This window comes from Myotis myotis, unplaced genomic scaffold, assembly GCF_014108235.1.
Source record: "Myotis myotis isolate mMyoMyo1 unplaced genomic scaffold, mMyoMyo1.p scaffold_m19_p_2, whole genome shotgun sequence".
NCBI classification, from domain to species: domain Eukaryota; kingdom Metazoa; phylum Chordata; class Mammalia; order Chiroptera; family Vespertilionidae; genus Myotis; species Myotis myotis.
Genome location: NW_023416324.1, coordinates 28630907 through 28645755, shown reverse-complemented (window position 1 = coordinate 28645755; position 14849 = coordinate 28630907). Strand labels below are relative to the sequence as shown.

Sequence of the window (14849 nt, the reverse complement as noted above, 5' to 3'; positions counted from 1 at the left end):
TGAAAGGCGGAGATGCTGGAATGCTGCTCTTCCAGGCAACAGTGGACTAGGCTGTGATAGAAGTGTCTGGGTTTGCTGGGGTCAGCCTTGAGGCCCAGGAGAGACCAGAATGAAGGGGTTCAGGGGGAGGGAGTGTACAGCCAGTCCTTTGCCCCCTCCCCTCTTCTCCTATAATTCTGGCTCACATAGTTTCCAGTCTTAGGTTTTCAGTGGCCCTGGCATGAGAAGGTCTGAGGAGTCCCAGTGGCTTTGGTGATGTGGTCACTGACACCCTTGGTGAAAGGGTGGCCTGTGGGAACAGTGAACCCACAGTGCTGCCCTGATAAACTCCCAGTCCCAAACTGCAAGTCCAGTCCTTCCCAGCCTCTGACATCTTGGTGTCAGTGTTTATGTGAAAGGACCATGATTGTCTTAGCTCTTATCCAGACCAGAGGGCCTGGGACTGTACAGAGATGTTGAGTGGAGGCAGTCTCAGCTTCCTCACCTCTAAAATGAGTAAGGATTTGCCTGGCCAACGTGGCTCAGTGGTTGAGCCTCGACCCATGAACCAGGGGGTCACAGTTCAATTCCCAGTCAGAGTATATACCTGGGTTGCAGGCTCCATCCCCAGTGTGGGGGGTGGGGTGGGTACAGGAGGCAGTTGATCAGTGACTCTCTCATCATTCATGTTTCTATCTCTCTTTCCCTCTCCCTTCCTCCCCTAAATCAATAAAAAATATATTGAAAAAAATGAGTGAGGATTAAATGGGGAGAACGATAGCACTGTCTCCTGAAATCGTCAGCATCAGAAGAGAGCACACAGTGAAAGCGCCTTGTGAAATAGTCTATGCTATACACATTCATTTTGTTTGTTTCTCACCTCTTCCTTCCCCTGTTGGAGCTGGGCCTGCTGCTCTGGTTGGGGCCTGTCAGATCCAGAACCTTGAGGCACTTCAGTTGCAGTCCTGTCCTGAGGGCGTGAGCGTGGCCTGCAGGACAGAGGAGGCTGCATCTGCAGTGGGCCCCTGTTGTGCTTCCTTCCCCTCAGGTAGCCTCTCTCCCCTGGGCCACTCCTGGGGTGTGCGTGTTACCCCTTTCCAGTGCTTTTTATTCCTGTGGGGCTCATCAAAGTATTGAAAATAGCTTTGTAATTAAAAAAAAAAAAAGTCTCATCTATGACAAAGAGCTCAGAAGGGGGGAAGGGCCCATACTTTTGTACCCTGGGTCATGGGGTGCCATGAGGGTCAGCATATGGCTAGAGGGAGGTTTGTACTGTGGGGTAAGGGATGTAGTCAGAGAGGCATGGGAACTATGGTTGTGCTGGTTCACTTGCTTCGCTCTTGTGCTTTCCCAAGACACTCAGCTTCAACTCCTTCGTCTTTACTTCCTGTGTCTCCTCCATCTACTTACTGTCTGCCTCGTTCCCAGCCAGTGGAACAGTGTTTGGAGGGTGAAGTTCTGGGAGAAAATCTAGGGGAACAGGAGCTACCTGGTTCTTAGGAGACTCTTTTGGGACTCTGACCTTGGGAATCCATTGCCCCTCTTCTCTGGGCCATAGGTTAGTACGCCAGTTTCTTCCTGACCAAGGACCAGAGTCACCTCCAGATGAATGAATTTTCCTGGAAAGATGTTGCCAATGTCTTGTCGCTGGCCAACTTGATCATGGGGCTCTTCTCCATCTTCTGCAGCCTCAGCAAGTAGGTCTGGGGCCCAGCAAGGTCTCAGCCATGGGCATGAAGACAGAAGTGGGAAATCTAGAGAGCCGGGCACTGAGACATGGAGATCAAATGGGGGCAGAAGAAAGTGTGGCAGGTTGGGAGTCAAGGGGCCAAGAGTCTAGCTTCAGTTCTATCGTCAACCTAGTATGTGACCTTGGCTAGGTCACATCTCTGAGCCTCAGTTTCTCCATCTTTAAAACAAGGAGCTCACACTATGATCGCTATAGTTCCTTCCAGATATGGCAGTCTAGAATGGTTTTTTGAGAAAATCAGGAGGCTCTGCTTTGGTAGCCTTTACCAAGCATGTCAAACTCCTGGCTGGCAGGGCACATGCCTTGGCCGGCCGCCAGCTGCTGGCCGCGCATTTGACATGCTTGCTACACAATTATTGGGTAGGTACACTACCATTCAAATTTTTAAATTCTTAAATAAGAACACATGATCTGGTGGAATATTTAAAATTAACACTGCTCTCGCCGAAACCGGTTTGGCTCAGTGGATAGAGCGTCGGCCTGCGGACTGAAGGGTCCCGGGTTCGATTCCGGTCAGGGGCATGTGCCTGGGTTGTGGGCACATTCCCAGTGGGAGATGTGCAGGAGGCGGCTGATCGATGTTTCTCTCTCATCGATGTTTCTGGCTTTCTATCTCTCTCCCTTCCTCTCTGTGAAAAATCAATAAAATATATTAAAAAAAAAAAAATTAACAGTGCTCTGGAAAATCTGAGACATGTATATGGGTCTCAAAAAGTTGTAAGCAAATGGTATTTCTATAAATTGAGTCATATTTCAATGCGTTGGCAAATTGGCTCTTTATAGATAAATCCTTTATAATGCAAATAACATCCTCCTAATCTGTTTGAATCTCTATAATCATCAGTGGATGGCTTTTCTGGATTTGTGTCTCATGATATTTAAGTTCCCTACCAGTTTGAAAATTTTATGATTCTCTAAGTCTGGGTTTAGGGAGTCTCATAAAGTGAGGCATACCTGCAGCAGAAAATCTTTATTTTCTTAATTTAGCCTAATCTTCTGGGAGTGTGTTTTTTATGTTATTATCATGGGCCCAGTTCCTTTAAACACATAGGTATAGGTCTAAACAAAGGAAACGATGAGGTTGTTTGGGGACAGCTGAGGTCTGGGGTCAGGCTTTCTGTTTCCTTCTACTGGGCCACCCAAGCATTGCAGTCAGAGTGCAGACTTGGGAATGGCCTCCTAGGGCAGGCTTGCCAGAGATTGTGGTGGTTGCTTTCAGAGGGGTCCAGGAGCATGTGCTGGACAGAAGCATGGACTCCTCAAATATTGGATCTGAAAGAGCTCTTGGGAGTCATTTACAACATCAAAATACATTAGATAAAAACTGATACAATTGCAAGGAGAAATTGATGGCTCTGCTATCATAGTTGGATATTTCTACACCCTTCTGTCAGTAATTGACAGAGCTAGCAGACAGAAAATCAGTAAAGGTATAGTTGAACTGATAGCACTATCAATCAACTGGGTCCAATTGATATTTATAGACTACTTCATCCAACAACAGCAGAATACATATTCTTCTCAAGCTCACCATGATAGACCACATTCCGGGCTATGAGACACACCTTAACAAATTTAAAAGAATAGAAACTATAAAATATGCTCTCAGACCACATGGAATTAAACTAGAAGTCAATAACAGATAACTAGAAAATCTCAAAATACGTAAAGGTTAAACACAGTTTTAAATAATATATGAGTAAAAGAAGCTCAAGAGAAATTAAAAAATATTTTTAACTAAAAGAAAATGAAAGTATCACTTACCAAAATTTGTGAGATGCAGTAAAAGCAGTACTTAGACAGAAATTCATAGCATTACATTCATATACTAAAAGAGAAATCTGCTCTGCAACAGGCTACATCAAGAGAATTAGAAGGCAGGCCTGGCTAGGTGGCTCAGTTGGCTGTAACATCATCCTGTACACCGAAATATTGCAGGTTTGATTCCTAGTCAGGGCACATAGCTAGGTTGTGGGTTCGATCCCTGTTGGAGCACAGGAGGCAACCAATTGGTGTTTCTCTCGAATATTGATTTCTTACTCTCTCTCACTTCCTCTCTCTAAAATCAATAAAAACATATCCTCAGGTGAGGATTAAAAAGAAGAAGAAGCAAAGAGAATTAGAAGACAAGCCACAGACTGGGAGAAAATATTTGCAAAAGATAAATTGGATAAGGGATTATAAAACTTAACAATAGGAAAATAACCCAATTAAAAAGATGCTTAACATCATATGTCATCAGGAAAATATAAAGTAAAACAAGTGAAATACCGCTACATACCTATTACAATAGCCAGAGTCCAGAACACTGACAATAGTAAATGCTGGTGAGGATGTGGAACAATAGGAATTCTCATTCGTTGCTGGTGAGAATGTAAAATAGTGCAGCCACTTTGGAAGATAGTTGGGCAGTTCCTTACACACTAACATACTCTTACTATATGACCTAGTAATCACACTCCTTGGTATTTATTCAAATGAATTGAAAACTATGCCCAAAAATCTATACTTGGATGTTTATGGTCTTTTATTCATAATTGCCAAAACATGGAAGCAACCAAGATGTCCTTCACTTGGTGAATGGATAAAAAAAATCTGTGGTACATCCAGACAATGGAATATTATTTAGTGCAAGAAGGAAATGAATTATGAAGCCATGAGAATACATGGAGGAAACTTAAATGCATGTTATTAAATGAAAGTAGCTAATCTGAAAGGCTACATAGTCGGGAAAAAAAATATGGAGAGAATAAAAAGATCAGTGGTTGCCAGAAAGGATAGGGGACTTGGGGAGGACATGAATCAGTAGAGCACAGGATTTTTAGGAGAGTGAAACTACTTTATGATATTATAAAGATGGGTATATGTCATTATACCTTTGCCCAAATCCATGGAATGTACACCACCAAGAATGAATCCTAAGGTAAACTATGGACTTTGGCTGATTATGATGCATCAATGTAGGTTCATCCTTGGTTATGTACCAAGAAACAGAATATACCATTCTGGTGAGTGATGTTGATAATGGGGAGACTATGCATATGTGAGAGGTGGAGAAATATGGGAAAACTCTGCACTTTCCTTTTAATTTTTTTTTATAAACCTAACATTCTCTAAAAATAGTTTTAGAAAAATTGAAAAGAAGGAAGATCTAAAATCACTAACCTGAGCTTCCACTGTAGGAAACTAGAAAAAGATGCGCAAATTAAATCTTAAAGTAAGAAAAAGAAGTAAAAAATAAAAATTAGAGCAGACTCAATGAAATTGAAAACAAGTAATTAATAGGGAAAATCAATGAAACAAAAAACTGGTTCTTTGAAAAGATCAATAAAATTGATAAGCCTCTAGCGAGGCTAACCAAGAAAAAAAGAGAAGGCACAAATTACCAATATCAGAAATGAGAGAGGAGCCATCACTACTGATCTCACGAACATTAAAAGTATAATACAAGAATATTATGCTGTAGCCGGTTTGGCTCAGTGGATAGAGCGTCGGCCTGCGGACTGAGGGGGTCCCAGGTTCGATTCCGGTCAAGGGCATGTACCTTGGTTGCGGGCACATCCCCAGTAGGGGGTGTGCAGGAGGCGGCTGATCAATGTTTCTCTCTCATCGATGTTTCTGACTCTCTATCCCTCTCCCTTCCTCTCTGTAAAAAATCAATAAAAAATATATATATTAAAAAAAAAGAATATTATGAACTCTGTACCCACAAATTTGATAGCCTAGATGAAATGGACCAATTCCTTAAAAGATCTAAACTACCAAAACTCACAGTAGGAGAAATAGATAATACGAATAGGCCTACTATTATATGTGTTAAAGAAATCATTTGGTACAAACCCCTCATTTTACAGATGGAGGAACAAAAAGGCCTAGAGAAAGAGGGGAGTGATTTCTCTGAGAATTCACAGTAATATACGTACTTGCAGAGGCTGGGCTAGAACCTAAGACCCTTGGGCCATTGAATATACCTGAAACTTAGAGTTGGAAGGGACCTTAGTGATTACCTAGGACAGTGGTCATCAAACTCATTAGTCAACAGAGCCAAATATCAACAGTACAATGACTGAAATTTCTTTTGAGAGCCAAATTTTTTTGACTTAAACTATATAGGTAGGTACATTGTAATTAATTAGGGTACTACCCTAAGGCTTATGAAGAGCCACACTCAAGGGGCCAAAGAGCCGCATGTGGCTCGCGAGCCGCAGTTTGCCGACCACGAACCTAGGAGGTTTGGGCACCACTTCAAGATTGTGGGTTGAGAGAATAGAAGGAATGTAAGTGCGTGTGAGTGTGTGTGCATGCACATGTGCATGGCATATAAAGCTGTGTATATCAGAAAGGATGTGAATGTGGGAAACTTGCAGGGGTGTGTATGTGTGCAAATGTAGGAAGTGTATTAGTGTACTGGAGGTGTGTGAAATGGTTGTCCAGTGGAGTCTATGAAAGCTGTCCTGTTTGGGCCCACACCAGGAAATCCAGCTGTGCTTCCTGGATGCTTCTGATCGGCTTCCTAATGGACATGGCAGTCAGGACAATCACCAGACATTTCAATATCTGCTCCAAATCAGGTGAGTCCAGGCCTCAGACCCCTAAACCCTGACCCCAGGAGCTCCCATGTCAGGTCAGCTCCTTCATCGTATAACACTCACAGGCCTTTATCAGTCACCAGTCCTGTTTATATCCCTTGAGTATAGTAGAAGCAACCCTAGAGTTGGAGCTGGAGCCCCTCAGCCTAGATCTAGCTCCTTTGCTGGCTCGCTTACTGATCTCTGGTTATCCTTAGCCTGGCTTTCAGTTGTCTTGTCTCCCCTGAATCCCTGCTCAGAACCAATCCAAGAACTGGGAGTGGGAATGGTGGTTGTGATGGTGGGAGAGAGGGGAAATGAAAAATTACTCCAAGCAGAGCAGTTGATCAAAAAAATATTTTTGTGTCAGATTTTGCTTGAAAAAATTGTTCCATATTTTCTTAATTTGTATCCAGTTGTAGTCCAATCCTTGCATGTTAAAGGGTGGAACTAAGACCTGGGTCAGGAAAGACTTGTCTAAGGCCACATGGTCATTCTAAGGTGGAGCCAGAATAAGACCAGTCTTTGATCTATAGACACCCAGGGGAATAGATGGTACCTCCTGGGACCTCAGACGGTGCTTGTCACCATCCCAGCACCCCCACCAGAGGGGACAAATGTACAGGATGCATAAGTGTAAGTTCTAACCTTGGCATTCTGGAGCAGGAGCTGAACTGAATGACTTCGCTGTCTTCACCACCTTTGGCCTGGCCTCAGCCCTGCTCCTAGGCGTGGATGGGCCTCTGAATGGGTTCCTGGCCATCATCTATGTGTTAGCTGCTTCTTTCCGCCTGTGTTTTTATTCAGCTAGTGAGTGAAACCCAGCCTTATGTCTGAGCTTGGGAACCATGGAGGGGGAGGAACTGTTGAGTGCAGTAACTGACTCCTCTCCTTCTTTTTATAAAGTCCCTCTTCCTTCTGTTGTGCCCCAGACCCATTGGAGGCTGGAGGCTGCACTGGAAGAGCCCTAGTCTGAGGAGGTCGGGGCGCGGGGGGGGGGGGGGGAGGGGGGTGGCGGGGGAGGTTAGGGCCCTCATTCTTGGGCCAGCTATGCCTTTTTCTCACTATGTAACCTTTGGATGAAGCACATGGATTTAGACTCTCTAGACCCAGAGGTTGTACTCCAGTTTCCTAAAACAGATGGAGATACGGAGCTCTGGCAAAGGCAATTGCCTAAGATTCCAACGCAAGGGAGTGCAGATGCAGCCTAGATCTAGGGCCCGTCTACAGAGGCTTCCTAGGGCCAAGGCACACCCCTGGTCCTAGCCGTCTGCTTTATTAGTGCCTTGGGGATCCAATGCAAAGCCCATGCACCATCTCCATGAATAGCTAAATGCTTTACAGCCTGCTACTGTCCTGAGATTAAGGGGGTTTGGAGTGAGGGGTAGGGAAAACCCAAAGGGACAGGGGCTTGCTTCATGCAGATACCTTGAGATCAACAGGAAACAGCTAATCCCCATCTTTTCTTTCCCCAGGCGGCCTTTCCTTCACATACAAGGGTCTACCCTGCCCCTATGCTTCCTGTGTTCTGGCCTCCACCTCCCTTCTGACCAAAGGCAACACGTTCATTCTCTCCTGCATGGCCTCACTTATGATTCTATTCATGATGGACCAGAGCTACTACCCACATGATGAAATCCTGGAATCTGAGAATTGGAAAAAAATAGTTTATCTTGGAGGTGAGTGGGGATGAGAGAGGAGAGGGTGGGAAATACATGTAAGAAAGCTTCATAAAAACTGAGTGTTGTATTTCTTTCTCCTTCCAGGTGTCATCATACTGTTTTTTTCTCCATTCTCAATAATTGCTTTTTATTGCCTGATGTGGTCTCTCTCCTACATCTTCTTTCCAGATGTTCTGTGGGGCAAGACAGAGTGTCTTAGGCAAGAAGCGCATCTAAGAAACTAAACAGCTCTTCCCACTCCTTCTGGCTTCTGTGTGGTTTGTGCCAGCCTGTTGGGCCTTATCCTCACTAAATCTTTCCTTGTTCCTGTGTTGTGCTTGTGGTAGATACATGGTGTCTCAAACCAGAACAGCCCATAGTAGGGCCAGCAGCCTTCCCTTCTTCCCCTTTATTCAGGGATCTGAACCCCTTCAGGACAACAGTTGTTCATGTCGGATGGAACAGAATTTTTTCCAAGCTCATTTTGAGCCAGGTTTGCATTCCAGCTCTATAACCAGTTGTGTGACCTTTTGCACTAAGATTAATCCCTTGGAAAGGAAACTCATCAGAATTGGTATTGATCCAGTAATGGGGTAGGACTCAGTTCACTAAGGTATTTCTTATTTTTTTTTGGTTTTGTTTTGTTAATCCTCACCTGAGGATATTTTTCCATTGATTTTTAGAGAGAGTGGAAGGGAGGGAGAGAGGCAAAGAGAAAGAAAGTGGCCAGCAGTGGCAGTGGCAGTGGCAGCAGCAGCGGGGTGATGGGGGCGGCACCTTCCCCTGATCAGCCTGGTGGCCTCCCGCAGAGGGAGGCCAGACTGCAGCTTAGGCCCGCTCCCCCCTAAGCTGTCAGTAGGACATCCCCTGAGGGCTCTCGGACTGTGAGAGGGGGCAGGCTGAGCTGAGGGACACCCCCCCCCCCCAGTGCACAAATTTTTGTGCACCGGGCCTCTAGTTATAAATAATGCTGCAATGAATTTACATACTCTGGCTCCATAAAGCAGAGCTAGTCATAGGACAATCAGGTTGCCCAATTTGAAATTCTGTAATTATTTCAACAAAGCTTCTGCCTTTTGCTTCATTTAGAGATTAGTCATATTGTAAGCTTTAAGGATCATTTGGATTCTAGGCCCTCATTATATGCTTTTTTCCTAAGGTCTATAGTACTAAACTCTAGATATTCAAAATGCCATTCATATTCTAAAATCCAAAGTGAATAGAAATAAAGAATATCTATGGAACCCTAAAGTTACACCTCAAAAAAGAACATAGGTCTGCTAAAAGCAGCAAACCCCAGCACTCTCTTGACTTTTACCTCCAGATGGTATACAAAGGATTGCTGGCTGTCCACCTTTTCCTCAGCTGGGCACCAGAGCACTTGTACCTCAGGACTAACTTCTTGAAGTTTGCAGAACAATGTATATGGCAAATATGCTTTCAAACTGAATTGAGGATTTAAAAATAAAAATCCAGAGAAGTCCACATTGCTCTGATTTGGCTCTACAGGAACACAGTCCCTCTCCCTCCCCACTGCTCTCTATTCATCTCTCTATCATACATGTTTTTGCAGAATTAGATGACTATGTCTGTGTCTCACTATATTGTAACTTCCTTCATAAACATGCTTTTGGATTTCTGCTGTCTGCCAATACCTGGCACTCAAAAAGGTTTACTTCGGAGATGAATTGATTTAGTAGCACATTCTAGAGAGCTATATACAATGTTAGTATAATGTAGTACGAATCTTACAAACATCCATGAGCTCCGACATTCCAGCCTGAATATCCCCATCCTAAATCCGTTTCTAGGCCTGGTGAAGTCACTGCCAAATGAAAAAGCAATGCCTGCCCTCTTCTCCTGCTGGTGCAGGCCTGCTGCTAGCTGTCCACACTTGCAAGGTGAGAGGACCCTGGCTTCCAGCTCTGACCCTGAGTAGCAGCTCATCGGGGAGTAGAGGGGCACAGATTTACACTGTGTGGCTACAAACGGAGGATCAGGGGACTGCAGAGTTTCAGCTCCAGGAAGAATGAGAACTGGAAGCAGCCACAATCTTTCTCCCGCTCTCTTCCACCCCCCCTCCTGAAGGAGCAAGGGTTCCCTCTGCTTACCTCACTTTTCCTCTCTTATAACATTGATCCATTTCTTACGGCTAGGCACCCCCAACTAAAGTATGAGCAAACGCACATTTTATTTGTATTTTTGGAGATTTACAGTTTCACAAGAAACACTGATTTTTCTCAAACAATAGAAAAAGGTTTAAAAAATAAGAGTATTATCTTAGGAGAATAAAACAAGTTTCTTCAGCAAGCATTGGGCCAATTCAAATTGGAGGAACCAGTGAAGCAGAAGTTACATATAGGAAGTTCAGATTTATCCAGTTTTAGGAATAACACAAATGCCTTCTTGTCTAGTTCTGTCAGGCTCCGCATGGGCCACCTCAGCTTAAAACTGGTACTGAGCTCGCAGACAAAGCTTCAGGGGTCCCATCTGGTTTGAACACGGGTGGCTCACTCTCCAGTAGGCTGCATCTGTTTACAGAACTCATCAAACTGCTGCTGCTCCAGTTCGGTCATGACTCTGTTAAGGGCATAAATCTAAGGGGAGAAAAAGATGTGTTAGCAATGGAGGCAGCTGCTCAACCTATCTTCAGACACAACAGGCGGCGCCACTTGAAAGTGCCGGAACTGCACCAGTAAGGGAACAGGAGAAACAGATATTCATTCCATTTGGGGAATCAGGAAAGCAGTGAAGCAGGTGACTTAATCTGGCCTTTAAAGGATCTGTGGGATTTGAACAGATAGAGTCTGGGGAAGGGACTTGATAGGTGATGGGGACGGGGGATATTATGATTAAGTAAATATAATGGAAAAGTACAGGATTAATTCTGGAAACTCCAAGTATGCTCATATGAAGGATGTTATATAGGAGGTTGGGGAACTGGAGAAAGCAAGAAGAGTATGTCAGGGACTTAAATGCTCTGCCAAGGAACCTGGACTTTATCTGGCCGACTCTGGAGAGCCACCAAAGATAGGTGTGCAGGGGAGCAACCCGATTATATCTGGGCTTTGGGAAAGAGAACTGGAGACCATGTGAGGGATGGAGTGGGGGGAGGAGAGATGACAGGCCACATAGGAGGCATCTATTACATCAGTGAGAAGGGACCCAGGACAGACAGTGGGCTGGAACAAAAACTGCAACATACATTCTAAGGTGAAGAGCAGGGCCTCTACCTTAGTCCTCATCTCTGTTTGTCCTTGTAGTCTCAACCGGTCCACTACAGAACAGACACATCATGTAACTTCCCGATTTGTAGAACAAAAATAAATGAAGGGAATGTTTGTGTTTAGGGAAAATAACTCTTGATTAAGTAAAAAGACAAGAAAGGGGCAAATAAAGAAATTGAGAAGTGAGACACATAAAAGATAACAGCAGACTTAATGGAAAAGCAGCCCGAGGCACAATAGAGAGGCTCACCAAAAGGCTCTGAAAATGCTAAAGCAACCCTCCGACATGACTGATCCAAGACAAACAGGGAGTAGGCACAAACAATACTATTAGAATTAAAAAAACCACACACCGCATAAATACTGATGCAACAGAGATTACAGCAAACATTATGAACTTGGTGTCAATAAGTTTGGAAAGGTAAATGAAATAAATTCCTAGAAAGTAAAATGATCGAAACGGACTAGAATCAATAGTAAGCAGAATGATCCTATAACCTTTTTTCATAAAAACATTTTTATTGTGATAAAATCCTCTAATCTTTAAGGAAAGTGGAATTCCACAGTGACGAAAATGGTCACAAACAAGAAGACAAATAATTCTAGAAAAAACGTAATACCGGCCTGGCCGGTGTGGCTCAGGTGGTTATGGGCGACAGTTTCAACTTTTTATTCACAAGCTGATGGTAAGTGTTGACGGACCAAAGGACACACCGGTGGGGGTAGAACGTCTGTGCTGGGGTGTCTGACACGTGCTCTCTCACTGACCCCGCCCTCACATGTCCCTTTTCTTTCTCCTTTCTCCCTTCCCTCGGGTCCCTAGCACAAACCTCTGCCCCAGGAGTCACCTGGAGACCCTACACTAACGTGGCATGCCACCATGGGCTGGCACTTCACCGTCCTGGCCCTCGACGATCATCTCTCTAACCTGGAGGACGCCTGTTTTGCCTGCAGGCAGGCGGGGCTCCCCATCACAGGCGGACGATTTCTCTCTTCTGCGTCACCTCCAGCAGATGACAGGTATGCAGGCCCCCTCCTCAACCTCACCTCTGCTCTCTGTCTTTGCTTCAGCTCCTGCTGGGCTGATTTCTGCTTGGCCTTCTCAACTCTGCTGACAGGTTCTTTAACTTTGGACTTTTCTTTACGTGCAGGTGGATCCATGACTTGGCTTCTGAATACTTCTTAGTTCTGACCTGGGTGGTACAGAAAGAGGGCACAGAAGGAAAGGAGGGGAAAAAATAAAGAATTGCCAGTCATTGGCCGCCCTAACTAATCCCTTAGCTCCGCCCTTTCCTCTGACAGGTGCGGCGGAGTGGCCGGATGGAAGGGGGGCTGCGCTTGGAGGAGCAAGACCTGTCTCCCACCGCCACCACCTCGCTGGGCGTCCCCACGCACATCTCCCCATTCTGGGCCTTGGTTTTCTGTCTGCAGAATGGGACAACAGTCCATTCCCTGGCCTCCTTCCCTGAGCTCCCGTGTGAGGACCCCGTGGAAACCCACGTGAAAGCGTTTCATACACGGGTGCGCGCTGTTCCCGACAGGGGGCTGCTGTCATCATGAAGACACCGCGGCCAGAGACTGGGGCGCGCCAGCCCCAGTCCCGTAGGGGGAGGCCCGAGCCTCGCGCCGTCGCCAGCCTTCGAGCCAGGGCTTTCCCCCCCTCTGCCCGGGGACAGCGGCGTCCCAGCCCGGTCGCCAGGGCCCCGCCCTCCGCCGTCCGCGCCGGCCAAGCTGCCGCCCCCCGCCGCCCGGCCCGCCCCCCGCAGCCCCGCGCGGCCCGGCCCCACGGGAGCCTCCCCTCCCACCGCTGCGGGCTCCGGCTGCAAAATGGCGGCGGGGGCGAAGGCGCTCGGGAATCGGCACCTTCCCTCCCCGGCATCAGGCCTTCGGGGCCCCGCCACGTCGCGGACACCGCCCCACGAGGGGGATCCGCGCCTTTCCCTACCTCCCCGCCTGGAGTCCCGAGCGCCGCGCCTCAGACTGGGCGGGGCCTGGGCGGGGCCGGCGCTCTCCGAGGCCCCGCCCTCAGGCAGGCCGCGCGTGCGCAGAGGACTTATCTGCATGCCTTGCGTCGGCTCTAGGGCTAGGGCTGGGGCTGGGGGGGCAGAGGGGCAGGGGGGTGCGGGCGCGGGGAGAAGAGGGGGCAGAGGCGGTTTAACAAAAGTTTTTTCCCGGAAATATTTTGTGGGACAGCTGCTAGGCTTTGAAGGGTGAGATCTGAAACCTGGGACTAGAATTGTAACTTGTTGAGTCTCAGTTCCTTTTTTTTAAAAAAAAATGTGTTTTATTGATTTTTTACAGAGAGGAAGGGAGAGGGATAGAGAGTTAGAAACATCGATGAGAGAGAAACATCGATCAGCTGCCTCCTGCACACCCCCTACTGGGGATGTGCCCGCAACCAAGGTACATGCCCTTGATCAGAATCGAACCCCGAACCCTTGAGTCCGCAGGCCCAGCCAAACCGGCTAGGGCAAGTCTCAGTTTCTTCATTCAAAAAGCCGGGATGGCGATTGCTGTCTTATTGATTTCTGAGTTTTAATATTAGGAAGATCAAGTGAGATCCCGTTTGCCACAGTGCTTTGAAAAAGGAAATCGTTCGCAGTCCAGAAAAAAAAAAGCTGGCTGTCATTTTTCATTCATTACATTATTAAGGATTGAAGAAAATGGTAGGTAAATGCTTTGACAACAGAAACCCTGTTCAGTGCAACAACAAAAACAACTAACAACAATAATAGCCCCCTCTCTTCTGGGCTTTTTATGTTCCAGGCACTGTTTTTAGAGCTTCACATTTCTTAACTCATGTATTTCTCATAATAAGTTTGTGTAATAATGTACATGTATACTAATATATGATTATTATCCCCATTTTACAAATAGAGGAACAAAGGCATGGAGAAGTTAAGTGACTTGTCCAAGGTCACACAGCTAGCTAAGTGTCCCCAGCAAGAATTTCAGCCAGGATTCTAGGTAAGACAATGAAAACATATTCAGGCCCATTACTTTTGTTTCTTTTGAAACAAATGATGGATGCTAAGCAAACAGGGTGTGGTCTAGACACACAATTTCAAAGTGTAAATTGTCACAACTTGTTGGAAATCAGTTTAGTGCTACATATCTAAAGCCTTAAAAATGAGCACAACCTCACAAATAGACAAATACCGCCTGATTCTATTTATATGAGACATCTAAAATAGTCAAACTGCTAGAAAGTAGAATGGTGATTGCCAGGGGCTGGGAGAGGGGGGAAAAGGAAGATGTTCAATGGATAAGGAGTTTTGCAAGATGAAAATTCCTAGAGATCTGTTGCACAACAGTGTGACTATAAAAATGATTAAGAGGGTAAACCTTAAGTGCCTTCTTAAATCAGATTTAAAAAAGAGCATAGCCAGACTGGTGTAGCTCAGTGGTTGAGGGTCGACCTATGAACCAGGAGGTCAGGGTTTGATTCCCGGTCAGGGCACATGCTTGGGTTTTGGGCTCAATCCCCAGTGTGGGAAATGCAGGAGGCAGCCAATCAATGATTCTCTCTCATCATTTCTCCCAGAGAAATTCTTGCACATGTGAACCATGAAACATGGATCAAGAATGTTCAAAGCAGCACTGTTTGTAAAAGCAAAAGACCAGAAACAACCACATTTTTATCATCAAGGGAATGGACAATCTG

General features: G+C 45.8%; 2 protein-coding genes across 5 annotated transcripts; one reads left to right on the top strand and one right to left on the bottom strand.

Moving 5' to 3' along the window:
• The first annotated feature begins 714 nt into the window (after positions 1–714).
• TMEM269 (transmembrane protein 269) lies at positions 715–8528 on the top strand. Its single transcript, XM_036350872.1, has 5 exons — positions 715–1676; positions 6203–6300; positions 6964–7107; positions 7773–7976; positions 8064–8528. The coding sequence occupies exons 1-5, from the start codon at positions 1585–1587 to the stop codon at positions 8201–8203; spliced, it is 678 nt and encodes a 225-aa protein (XP_036206765.1). The 5' UTR covers positions 715–1584; the 3' UTR covers positions 8204–8528.
• Positions 8529–10125: 1597 nt separating this feature from the next.
• Positions 10126–13209, bottom strand: LOC118677215 (small vasohibin binding protein). Of its 4 annotated transcripts, none has more exons than XM_036352162.1 (3): positions 13131–13209; positions 12233–12378; positions 10126–10555 (listed from the first exon to the last, which is right to left on the bottom strand). In XM_036352162.1, the coding sequence occupies exons 2-3, from the start codon at positions 12344–12346 to the stop codon at positions 10469–10471; spliced, it is 201 nt and encodes a 66-aa protein (XP_036208055.1). In that variant the 5' UTR covers positions 12347–12378; positions 13131–13209; the 3' UTR covers positions 10126–10468. The 4 variants fall into 4 exon arrangements, with proteins under 4 accessions (XP_036208055.1, XP_036208059.1, XP_036208058.1 ...); XM_036352166.1 differs by lacking the exon at positions 13131–13209 and adding an exon at positions 12991–13123; XM_036352165.1 differs by lacking the exon at positions 13131–13209 and adding an exon at positions 12686–12924.
• Between the last annotated feature and the right edge of the window lie 1640 nt (positions 13210–14849).